The sequence below is a fragment of the Gopherus evgoodei genome, chromosome 8 (assembly GCF_007399415.2).
Source record: "Gopherus evgoodei ecotype Sinaloan lineage chromosome 8, rGopEvg1_v1.p, whole genome shotgun sequence".
NCBI lineage: Eukaryota > Metazoa > Chordata > Testudines > Testudinidae > Gopherus > Gopherus evgoodei.
Window position 1 is genome coordinate 247,130 of NC_044329.1, and position 12,561 is coordinate 259,690.

At 43.1% G+C, this 12,561-nt stretch overlaps 1 protein-coding gene across 5 annotated transcripts in view; it reads right to left on the bottom strand.

Moving 5' to 3' along the window:
* Nucleotides 1-12,561, bottom strand: part of KDM3B (lysine demethylase 3B) — a 114,505-nt gene that overhangs the window by 65,508 nt on the left and 36,436 nt on the right. For all 5 annotated transcript variants that reach the window (XM_030571482.1, XM_030571481.1, XM_030571483.1 and 2 more), the window contains exons 3-4: nucleotides 4,385-4,498; nucleotides 3,811-3,916 (exon numbers count right to left, since the gene is read on the bottom strand). In XM_030571482.1, coding sequence (XP_030427342.1) covers nucleotides 3,811-3,916; nucleotides 4,385-4,498 — 220 coding nt within the window. The remainder of the gene's footprint in view (nucleotides 1-3,810; nucleotides 3,917-4,384; nucleotides 4,499-12,561) is intronic.

The window sequence follows — 12,561 nt, forward strand, 5'->3', positions numbered from 1 at the left end:
GTCTGCAAACTTTGCCACCTCACTGTTTATCTCTTTCTCCAGATCATTTATGAATAAGTTGAATAGGATTGGTCCTAGGACTGACCCTTGGGGAACACCACTAGTTACCCCTCTCCATTCAGAGAATTTACCATTTATTCCTACTCTTTATTCCCTGTCTTTTAACCAGTTCTCAATCCATGAAAGAACCTTCCCTCTTATCCCATGACAACTTAATTTACATAAGAGCCTTTGGTGAGGGACCTTGTCAAAGGCTTTCTACAAATCTAAGTACACTATGTCCACTGGATCCCCCTTGTCCACGTTTGTTGACCCCTTCAAAGAACTAATAGATTAGTAAGACACGATTTCCCTTTACAGAAAGGATGTTGACTTTTGCCCAACAATTTATGTTCTTCTAGGTGCCTGACAATTTTATTCTTTACTATTGTTTCGACTAATTTACCCGGTAACAATGTTAGACTTACTAGTCTGTAATTGCCGGGATCACCTCTAGAGCCCTTTTTAAATATTTGGTGTTACATTAGCTATCTTCCAATCACTGGGTACAGAGGCCAATTTAAAGGACAGTTTACAAACCCTAGTTAATAGTTCCACAACTTCACATTTGAATTCTTTCAGAACCCTTGAGTGAATGCCATCCAGTCCCGGTGACTTGTTAATGTTAAGTTTATCAATTAATTCCAAAACCACCTCTAGTGACACTTCAATCTGTGACAGTTCCTCAGATTTGTCACCTACAAAAGCCAGCTCAGGTTTGGGAATCTCCCTAACATCCTCAGCTGTGAAGACTGAAGCAAAGAACCCATTTAGTTTCTCTGCAATGACTATTGTCTTTAAGCGCTCCCTTTGTATCTCCATCATCAAGGGGCTCCACTGGTTGTTTAACAGGCTTCCTGCTTCTGATGTACTTAAACATTTTGTTATTACCTTTTGAGTTTTTGGCTAGCCGTTCTTCAAACTCCTCTTTGGCTTTTCTTATTATATTTTTACACTTTATTTGGCAGTGTTCATGCTCTTTTCTATTTACCTCGCTAGGATTTGACTTCCACTTTTTAAAGGAAGTCTCTCTCTCTCACTGCTTCTTTTACATGGCTATTAAGCCATAGTGGCTCTTTTTTAGTTTTTACTGTGTTTCTTAATTTGGGGTATACATATATTATGGTGTCTTTAAAAAGCGCCCATGCAGCTTGCAGGGATTTCACCTTAGTCACTGTACCTTTTAAATTTCTGTTTAACTAACTCCCTCATTTTTGCACAGTTCCTCTTTTTTAAATTAAATGCCACAGTGTTGGGCTGTTGAGATGATGTTCTTCCCACCACAGGGATATTAAATGTTGTTATATTATGGCCATTATTTCCAAGTGGTCCTGTCATAGTTACCTCTTGGACCAGCTCCTGTGCTCCACTCAGGACTAAATCTAGTGTTGCCTCTCCCCTTGTGGGTTCCCATACCAGCTGCTCCATGAAGCAGTCATTTAAAGTATTGAGAAATTTTGTCTCTGCATTTCGTCCTGAGGTGACATGTTCCCAGTATATATCGGGATAATTGAAATCCGCCCACTATTATTGAGTTCTTAATTTTGATAGCCTCTCTAATTTTCCTTAGTATTTCATGATCACTATCACTGTCCTGGTCAGGTGGTCGATAACAGATCCCTAATGTTATATTCTTATTAGAGCATGAAATTACTATCCATAGAGACTCTATGGAACATGTGGATTCACTTAAGATTTTTACTTCATTTGATTCTACATTTTCTTTCACACATATAGTGTCGCTCCCCCTCCCCGCACAACCTGTTCTGTCCTTCCAATATATTTTGCACCTCGGAATGATTGTGTCCCATTGATTGTACTCAGTCCACCAGGTTTCTGTGATGCCTATTATATCAATATCCTCCTTTATCACGAGGCACTCTAGTTCACCCAGCTTAGTATTTAGACTTTAGCATTTGTGTACAAGCACTTTAAAAACTTGTCACTGTTTATTTGTCTGCCCTTTTCTGATGTGTCAGATTCTTTATGTGAATGTTTCTCAACTGATCTGGCCTTTACATTATCCTCTTCCATCCTCTGCTCCTGACTATAACCCAGACAATCTCTATCAACAGACTCTCCTCTAAGAGAAGTCTCTGTCCGATACACATGCTCCTCTGCGGCAGTAGGCTTTCCCCCATCTCCTAGTTTCAAAACTGCTCTGCAACCTTTTTAATGTTAAGTGCCATAAACTTGGGTTTATGTGGAGCCCATCCTTCCTGTACAGGCTCCCCCATCCCAAAAGTTTCCCCAATTGCTAATGAAACTAACCCCTCCTCTCTACACCATCATCTCATCCACACGTTGAGACTCTGTAAGCTCTGCCTGCCTATCTGGCCCTGCCATACGCCAGAGGAGTTGAATGCACTTTCTTGCAGATGTTTGAAGACTGACTTGGATGGTAGTGACAAAGTGTGATAGTGTTGTAAACCTGTGCATTGGAAAGTAAGTCTTGGTGGTTGTCACATCTAGGGATGCCCCTCTGAATTCCAGGCCTTCTACAAGGGTTAAAGTAGACTTCTGGATCTTTAGCTGAAGGTCTAGCTTTAGGAACAGTGCTATGGCCTTCTTTGTGACTAATAAGGTCTCATCGTAAGTAGCCAATTGGTGAGGTACCAGAATACCACACTTGACTCCCTATGGAGGTTCATGGGGCACAATCACACCTGAAATGGAACATCCATAAGGATATTACTCGAAGAAGAATCCTCACTTGTATCTTGTAAACTGCAAGCAAAAAACCAAGTTCATGGAACCAACTAATATGCCTAATTACCTGGACATGTATGCACAATTGTTCTACAGATGTAAGGAATTTTTCTACTTTCGATGTGCAGTGCACAGTTTTTTCCCAAATCTTGGAACAAAGGAATTTCCAGAAGAAATTAAACCACTGAGGTCCATCTAGTCCAGTATGCTGACACTGATAGTGACCATAACCAAATGCCTCAGAAGAAAGGGCAAGAAATTCCACACTAGACAGACAGTTAACAGAGTAACCTGCCTGGATGAGAAGTTTTTTCCTAACATTCCTGTGTGTGTTAAACCAAAGGCACTAGTACCCACCAAGAACTATGTCCATACCAATGTAATGTGATGCTCTATGAAGATCATTGGTAGCAGGGTTCAAACTCTGCCGCCTCTGTATTGAAAACTATGAGACTCTACTGCCTGAGCTAAGACACCCAGGGTCTGCTAGCCAACAGCTGTAGCACACACAAACCTCTGTGTGGTCCAGCTATTGGAGCAAGTCAGAATGCCATACTGAGTAAGGATGGCTGATGCCAAGTTTAAAACTTCAGTCATTTGTGCAGTCATGCTTAAAAGGACATAATTAGAATCTCAGACGGCAAAGTGGGGGGGTTTCGGCCTTAGAGATAGCAAACATGGCTTACAGGATTAAGTTTTATTTTTCAGAAGAATTCACCTTCAGGCAGACTAAGCATTTAAAAATTCAGCCCAAAAGGTTGAAATTTTGGGAAATTGTGAATGACTGGGATTGGATTATAATGGAAGCTGTTTTGCAACCTTAACTACAGTGATTGTGAATGAGCAATCGCTACAGAAAATTCAAGTTAAACAGCAATCTACCTTTCCAATTAACTGCAAGAAAGCAATAATTAAAAACTCTCCTCGCAAAGAATTTTGGATATATTAACTTGTAGAGTGGAACTTCAAACAATGGGTATTACTGTTTGTTTTGGGACTTCTCTCCAAAACACAAACTCATGCACAATCCAAGCCCCCAAGCTGTAAGCCAGTTGGTCTTACCTCTGCTAAATATTTCCTGAAGTTTCTGGTCACTAATTAATGCATTGACCGAGTCTCTCAGTTCAGATTGCTCCTGCAGAACTTGGTTCTGGCTCTCTGTTCCCATCTGCCAATGACAAAGTTTTGAATACAAGAAAGCCAATAGACAATATAGTAGTTATACTACTGGGGGCCACAGCTCTCTGACCTCTCTCTCTTCTGGAGGATCTAATGGAGAATATCATCTGACCTCCATCAAAACAAAAGTAAACTAGCTTTCTCAATATGTCAGGAAACTGATCAAGACCACTATGCAGAAACAGTTTTGGAACTCCTATAGCAATGATTCCCTCTGGACGGGGAGGGTCTATGCTGCACTCAGCAACTAGAGGCTCCTAAAACAAAGGATGGGAAAGAGCTAGGACCTTAAGACTTTCTGAATGGAGCTGGAGATCAGGGACAATTCTTGTATTTTTTCATGCCCTCTCTATCTACCCAATACCCATGAGGGCCCTCACCACATCTTGAAAAAGAATCAATCTGGAAAGCATGGTATGAAGGGGAATCTGTACTCTGAGAATGCCTCTTCAAGTACCTGAAATAGACATAATCCACTGGCATCAGACAGGAACCTCAGGTCTCGGTCCAGAAGAAACTCCACAGGAACCACGGAGCCTAAACCCAGCTTATCTACTAAGGGAGTGAAGGTCTGTGAAAAAGAAAACTTGAATGAAGAGTCTGGAAACAGATTAGGGGGACACTCAGACACAAGCAATACCCTTCTGCAGGATTCATATCCTCACAAGGGATGCCCCAATCATTCATAAAATACTTCATTACCAAGAAGTTAACATTGTAAACAAGACATTTTAAAACAAATGCAGCATAAATACTGAAGACAAACAAAAATAACCCACGTCACGTAAGACAGGCAATTACAGACACCGCTATTTGAAAGGGGCACTTTTATACTTTCACATCATGGAGCAGTAAACACTATTATGGACAGACTAATGAAGGGAAGAATTTTTCATTACTGTCATCATTTTCTGACAAACTAAAGTGCATGTCAGGAATACTATTAAGATACCTGTCAGCAGCACAAGAGAACAAATTCCCAGATCAAAAGGTCTTGGTACTATTAATTTCTAGTTTTAATGTTTCATAAATCTATGAGCTGAAGATCAGGTAGTTGCTCTACATATTTCCAATATCTGAACCCAACTTAAGCATGCTATCAATGCACCTTGCACTCTGGTGGAGTGAGGTCAGGTGTTTGACGGAGGCCGCTTATTAATATCATAAGCAGTTCTAATATAATACCCATTTTGAAAATATGTAATGAAATGGTCATCTCTTTTGATATATTACTATAAGCAATGAAAAGTCTTGAACTAATGTTTTTGTAAAACTTCAGCAGTTCTCAAAACTTAATGCACCACGACCCCCTTCTGACAACAAAAATTACTACATGACCCTAAAGGGGGGAGACTGATGCCTGAGCCCGACCCAGCCCTGCTGCCCTGGGGGGGAGGGGGGGGGCCGGGCGGAGGCAAAGCCAAAGCCCAAGAGCTTCAGCCCCAGGCAGTGGGGGCCTGTAAACTGAACCTCGTCACCCAGGGCTGAAGCCAAAGCCTGAGCCCTACCACTCAAGGCTGAAGCCCTTGGTCTTAGACTTGCTTGGGCCCAGAGCCAAACACTAGCCCTGGCGACCCCATTAAAACAGGGTCCCGACTCACTTTGGGGTCCCAACCTACAGTTTGAGAACCCGTGATCTAGTTTATAACAGCCACCTTCTCATAGCTGAGATATTTGATTTAAATTCAGAAGGTGAAGAATGTGTTATGGGGGGGGTGAAGAACGGAACTAGTAAATGAATAAACATATGAAAATCTGATAGTACTTTAGGAATAAAAGGTGGCTGTAATCTCATACTTACTCTATCCATGTGAAAAACTATATGGAGGATTTATCATTAGGGCTTGTAATTCGCTTTTTCTACACGCTGATGTAATTGCCACCAGGAATGCTACCTTCACTGATGATAGATTAATTGGACAATTTGCCAGAGGTTCAAAAGGGGGTGGCAGGGGAGAAGAGAAGGAATCCATCCGCAAAGAAATCATTAAATTTAAAGTCCCATGTTGGAGTGAGCTTTCCCACAGGAGGAAAAGTGTGGCCAAGCCCTTTAATAAATTTATTCACTGACTGATGAGAGAAAATTGTACATCCTTCTATGGGAGAATGGAATGCAGATATCATTGCCACATGGACTTTGGTTGAAGAGATAGATAGTCCAGAGTGCTTTAAAGATAAGAAATAATCCAATATGGTTGGAATAGAACACTAACATAGAGCATAACCTTTAGTCTTCGCAAATGGAATTTTTTTTCTTTATGGGTGGTGTACATAGTCCTAGTGGATAATTTTCTACTCTGAAGAACACTGCTCTGCACCTTTTAAGAACATTTATCTATTGAGAGCATTCAAACATCACCCAGGCATGAGATGCAATGAGGATTGAGTGTGAATCAGACTGTGACTCTATGATAACATCTTCCTAAACTGGAAGTGTGATAAATTTATTATCCGAGAACCAAAACTGGTGAAGCCGAGCAGGAGCCCCAACATAACTTGAGCTTTTTCATGCCTTATTTTCTGTAACACTTCTGGAATCAAAGGACATGGAAGGAAAAAAGATACATAAAATGGTGTGACCAAAAAAAATCATGAATGCATCTATTAGAGATTGCTGACTCTCACCTGCTCAAGAGCAAAATATCAGACATTTTCTGTTTAGAACTGACCCAAATAAATCTGGGGAACCCACCACTCTTGGAAAATTCAGTTTAGTATTGACATTTTAAATTTTCATTCACGGGAAGAGTACATTTTCCTGCCTAGTGAGGTTGCCAGGCTATTTTTCTCCTCAAAAAGAGAAGAACTGTCAGACTGATGTGACACTGAATGCACCATTTCCCCCCTCCCCCCAAAATAAGGAGGGAGGCTGATCTTGCATCTCCCTGTCTAAGTCCTAGGAGGCCATACAGTTGTCCATGAGAACTTGGATTGAAGAAGTGTGTGTGACAGGTAGAAATGCTTTGCAAGCTAATCTCACCGCCCTTAATACCAATACATTTATGTGAATCATAGCTTTTAGATGGGACCAGAGGCCATGTGTTTGATCATCCTCTATATATGCTCCCCAGTCCATCTTGGATGCGGCTGTTATCTAAGTTTTGGAACAACCAGAGAGACAAAGGGAATTCTCGCACATATACTTTCTTCTGTCCTCCACTATTTCATCGAGGATAGAATTTGAGCTGGAATCAGCACTTTCACTGATGTATCCAGAATTATTGGTTTGTAAACAGGCTTGATCCAAGCTTAAAACAGTCTGAGATGTGACTTGGCAAATGTGGTTACAAATGTATATGAAGGTATAAGTCCTGGAAGTTTAAGGCACATCCTTATTGTTACTTGAGGGTAAATATCAAAGTGTAAAATCAGGTATTTTATTATCTGAAATCTGTCCAGTAGGAAGGATAATCTCCCTGCTAGCAAGTCCAGGAGCACTGATGAACTCTGTGGATTATGACACAATCAGATTCAACAAGTTAATCCTCAAACCCAGGGATAAAAGTAAATGCATCAGTTTCTTGGTGGACTATGTTTGACTTCCCCTACACAGTCTAACAAAGGGTACATACAAAATCCTTGTCTGTGTAGATGGTGTCCCAAGCCTCAGTTTGTCAGAAGCCGGGAATGGGCAAAGGGATGGATCACTGGATGATTACCTGCTCTGCTCATTCCCTCTGAAGCACGTGGCATTGGCCACTGTCAGAAGACAAGATACTGGGCTAGATGGACCTTTGTTCTGAAGTATTGCTGTTCTTATGGAAGGATGCTGGGTTGGGAAGTTGGATGTTTGTCCTTGTCTTTAGTTAGTAGGTCTGTGAAGAGCTGAATATGACCAAGAACATCCAGAGAATGCTCAGGAACCAGAGCTAGGCAACTGAAGCAATCAGGACCACCAATGCGCCATCTTATTTGATCTTCCTCAGGATGCAAAGTAAAAGAGGGATGGGAGAAAATTTGTACATCAGCAGTTCTGACCACTGAATGATAAATGCATCCCCTCTGGAGTCGCAGGTGGGGAATTTCTTGTTCTCCTGAGACACCAAGAGATCTCGGGAGTGGGGTTCCTGTCAGGCAAGATATTTAATATCACCCAGTCATGTAGTTCCCACTCTTGGTCTTTGAAGAAAAGTCTTTTGAGGAGGTCTACCAATGTGCTGTGCATCACCAGGAAGTGCACTGCTGAGATGGTGATCTGGCAGCTAATGCACCAGTTCCACAGATGGACAGTTTCTGTGACAAGAGGTGTGGACATTGTTCCTCCCTGTTTGTTGATACAAACCACTGTCAAGTTTTCCAATATGACTTGAACATGCAGGATTCAAATAAACCATCAGTATCGTTTTCTGGCTCTGTGAATGGCACACAACTCCAGAATGTATACGTGCAATGGGGATTCTTGGTGGGTCCAGATAGCCTGTCTTACATGTTAGTTGAGGCAGAGGCATTGTCTGTAATTAAATCTCCTTTGTGGGTGAGGGAGGGGCAAAAGGAGCCCCCATGCACACCACCTACTCATCTTCCACCAGGAGAGCAGGGTCAGAACTCTTTGGGGGGTGCAAGATCAGTTTGTCCAGGCTGTGCTTGTTTTGCAAGTAGACTGTTGGTAATAGGCCTATAGACATGGAAGACAGTCTTCCAAAAAGCGTGTCACATGTATACATGGCCACGAGACTTAAGAAGGTAAAACAAACTTGAACCATTGTCTGCATGTTCTGCCAAAGCTGAGTGAAGAGGTCCCTCGTTGCCTGGAATCTGTCCTGCGATAGGTATGCTTTGGCTCTGGTTAAATATAGGGCTGTTCTAATAAAAATCTATAGTCCGTCTCAGAGCTCAAATGTAGTTTTCTACATTTACTTGGAGCCCTAAGGAATTTGGGAGTCTGAATGGGATTGGGATGTTGTCTGTACTTCTTTATAGGACTTCCCATGAGCAATGAGTCATCAAGATGTGGAACACTGACAAACCCTGGCGATGTACGTGAGCTGCCACTACCAATAACATCTTCGTGAATTCCCTCAGTGCCACTGAGAGGCCAAAGGGAAGCACTCTGTATTGGTAGCGGTCTAGGGTCTACGGAGAATCTCAGGAATCTGTGTGCAGCGTGGATGTCTTTGTGGAAATAAGCATCCTTTAAACTGAGAATTGTGAACCAGTCACCCTCATTTAGTGAAGGAATTATAAAAACCATCATGATCATTCTGAACGTCAGTGGCAGATGAAGACATTCAGCTGTCTGAGATCCTGTATAGCTTCCAGCCTCATTTGTTCTTGGGAATAAGGAAATATCTTAAGTTAAATTATTTTCCTAGGCAGCTCAATGGCCCTTTGATGGTAGAATGGTTAAGGAGCTGGCTGTTGTCTGTAATAAAGAGTCTTGGGGTATTTCCTCTGCAGTGCTGGAGTATGTACAGATATCTGCAAGTGAATGGTTGCTCTTAAGTCTTTGATGGAATAGAACAGGGGTGGCCAACCTGAGCCTGAGAAGGAGCCAGAATTTACCAATGTACATTGCCAAAGAGCCACAGTAATTCAGCAGCAGCAGCCCACCCACCTCACCACCCCCCTGCCACCTGCTGCCCCGCCAATCAGCACCTCCTCCTCCCTCCCCACACCTCCTAATCAGCTGTTTTATGGCGTGCAGGAGGCTCTGGGAGAGTGGGGGAAGGAGTGAGGGCATGGCAGGCTCACAGGTAGGAAGGGGTGGAGTGGGGGCAGGGCCTGTGGGAGAGCAGTGAGCACCCCCCAGCACATTGGAAAGTTGGCACCTGTAGCTCCAGCCCCGGAGTTGGTGCCTATACAAGGAGCCGCATATGGCTCCAGACCCACAGGTTGGCCACTCCTGGAATAGAAAGATTCACCTGTTTTCTAACTGAATAGGTTATTTCCTTCAGAAGGCAGATCCTCCACTGTGGATGGACTTCTCTGGGAAATCCAGAGGACTGGAACCACAAGGCCCATCTCATGACTATGGAAGTTGCCATCAAGCGGGAGGCTCAATTTGATGGATCCATTGAGGCCTGGAGGTTGATCTAGCTAGCGATTTACCTTCATTGATAATTGGTTGGAACTGAAGTCTATCTTGAGGGAGTTTGTTGGTAAATTCCAGAAACTTATTGTAATTTATAAAATCATACTTCAGCATTCAAGCTTAATAGCTTGTTATGTGGAACTGTAAGGTCCCCACAGTGAAGTTCTCTCCTAAAGCAGTCTAAATGTTTGGCCTCCATATCAGTGGGTGTTGACTTGGGTGTTTGTTTCATTTGGAGACAGCTTACAAAATTAAAGAGTTCAGAGTGGGATGTTAAGGTGGCAGATTACTAGTTCCTCAGGCGGCACAAAATATTCCTTATTTGTTCTTTTCAGAATGGGAGCATAAGTGGCTGCATTATGCCAGGCCATCATGGCTAATTCAAAGATGGCCTCAAAGTGGCAGTGCCACCTTACTGGGACCAGCACTCTAGAAAATATCTAGTAGCTTTTATAGGGTGTCCTGTACTTCCTCCAGGGGGCCGTGGAGTGTATTCGTATTTCTCCTCTTGGAGTCCTGAAACTGTCTGTAGTTAGGCAGTGACAATGAGGCCGGTGCAATCACTTCATTTTGGGACGAGTACGATAACCTCACAGTGGCAAACAGTGCCACCTAGTGAGCTTGCTCCTCCTTCTTAGATTGTTTCTTAGAGGGCTGAGGTTCTTCCCTGTATGGGGAAAGCTGTCTTGACTCCTGATGTGACCTTATAGACTCAAGTTGTCACATAGTGGGGTCCCTGGGACCCATATAAGGCCAGTATAAAGGGATGTAGCGGAGAAGAGGTGGTCCCTCTGGAGAAGGGTACCACTGGTCTTGAACTGGGTAGTCCCCCCTATGAGAGAGGGAAGGTGCTCATGAGATCTTGGAGCCCCTGTGAGGGCTGACCCCTACCTTGGGGGAGTTGGGGAAGCTCTTCCCATGACTCTGAACTCAGAGGAAAAGGAAGCTTCTGTATCAATTGGCAGTGCTATTGGTATGGGAGACCTCATTGTGCCTCAACTGTACCAGTAAGTTTAGGGACATCCCTGGTTAGGATTGGATCTGACAGTGGCCTTGTCTACACTATCGGGGTAAGTCGACCTAAGTTACGCTACTCCAGCTACGTGAATAATGTAGCTGGAATCGACGTAACATAGGTCGACTTACAACAGGTGTCTTCACTGTGCTGCGTTGATGGGAGATGCTCTCCAGTTGACTCACCTTACTCTTCTTGGGGAGCTGGAGTACTAGGATTGACTGGAGAGCACTCTGCTGTTGATTTAGCATCAATCTCCTGGTAGTGAAGACAAGCCCAGTATCAGCAATTCTGGGGCTCGTATAGATTGTAATGTCCTCCACAGTAGTGTATCTAACTGGATACTGGAGAGTGGAATGGGCTTCTGTCTCACTGATGCCACCAGTGTTATTGTCTTCAGATAAGCCACAGTCCTCAGCACCAACTCCTTCCCTCTCAGCACTGGTACCCTTTGCCAGGACTGATTTTGGTCCCATCCCTTCAACTAGAGACAGTCTGAGGGGCAGGTTTGCCCTTGGATGGCAGGACACCAGTACCATAGACCTTGTGAACTCCTGACACTCCCATACCAGCACAGAGACTCACCTGACTTAAGAGGTGTCAGGAAGGACGTCCTCTCTTTTTGCATAAGAACTTGGAAAGGGGATTTCTCATGTTTCCTGTGGGAGTGCTAGCTCTTACCACCCTCACATCTGCCTAAGACAGTCTTTAACTGCGCTCTGATATTAGAGCCAGAGACCAACATGCTCGCAGAGGTACTTCTCAGTGTCTGGCCATTGCACAGGGCGGGTCTGACAGGTCAGGAATGGACTGTGGCCTCATTGTATGGTCCATGAGGAATATTCTAAGCCTGAATTCATGGGCCTGACAGGTTCATGTAGGAAAGATCTGGCAGATATTGCATTTGGAGGGTATATTGCACGTGGCTTCACCAAGGCAATAGAGGGACATATTGTGGTCCTCACTGACCAAGAAAGCCTGGGAGCAGGCCATGCAGTTCTTGAATTTAAGGATCCTGGGCATACTGGGGACCTTGTACAGGTGGATATCCAGATACGGGGGACCCCCATAGCCTTAAGAACTACTAATAATATTTTCATCAATAGCCAAATGCCAGTTTTATTTCTCAGAAGTTTAATTTGGTAAATTTGGCTATATATTATTTTAAAATGTTAAAAGTTGCCCTGTATCCGAGATAAGTAAACCAATAAGTCAATTGCAAATTAAGAGTCAAATCCAGTTAGTGCAGTGGCTCAAATTTGTATTTATTTATTTTTATTATTATTATTATTTTTTTTACTGGTGACCTCTTTCACATAGCAAGACTCTGAGTGCGACCCCCCACCTTATAAATTAAAAACACTTTTATATATTTAACACCATTATAAGTGCTGGAGGCAAAGCAGGGTTTGGGGTGGAGGTTGACAGCTCGCAACACCCCATGTAATAACCTCGCGACCCCCTGAGGGGTCCCGACTCCCAGTTTGAGAACCCAAGTTAATGAGCTATAGAGGCTTTGCACTGCTCTGTTTCTTGTTCATGTACGAAATCTAATTATTAAAAAAAAAATTCACACACAAAAATTAAC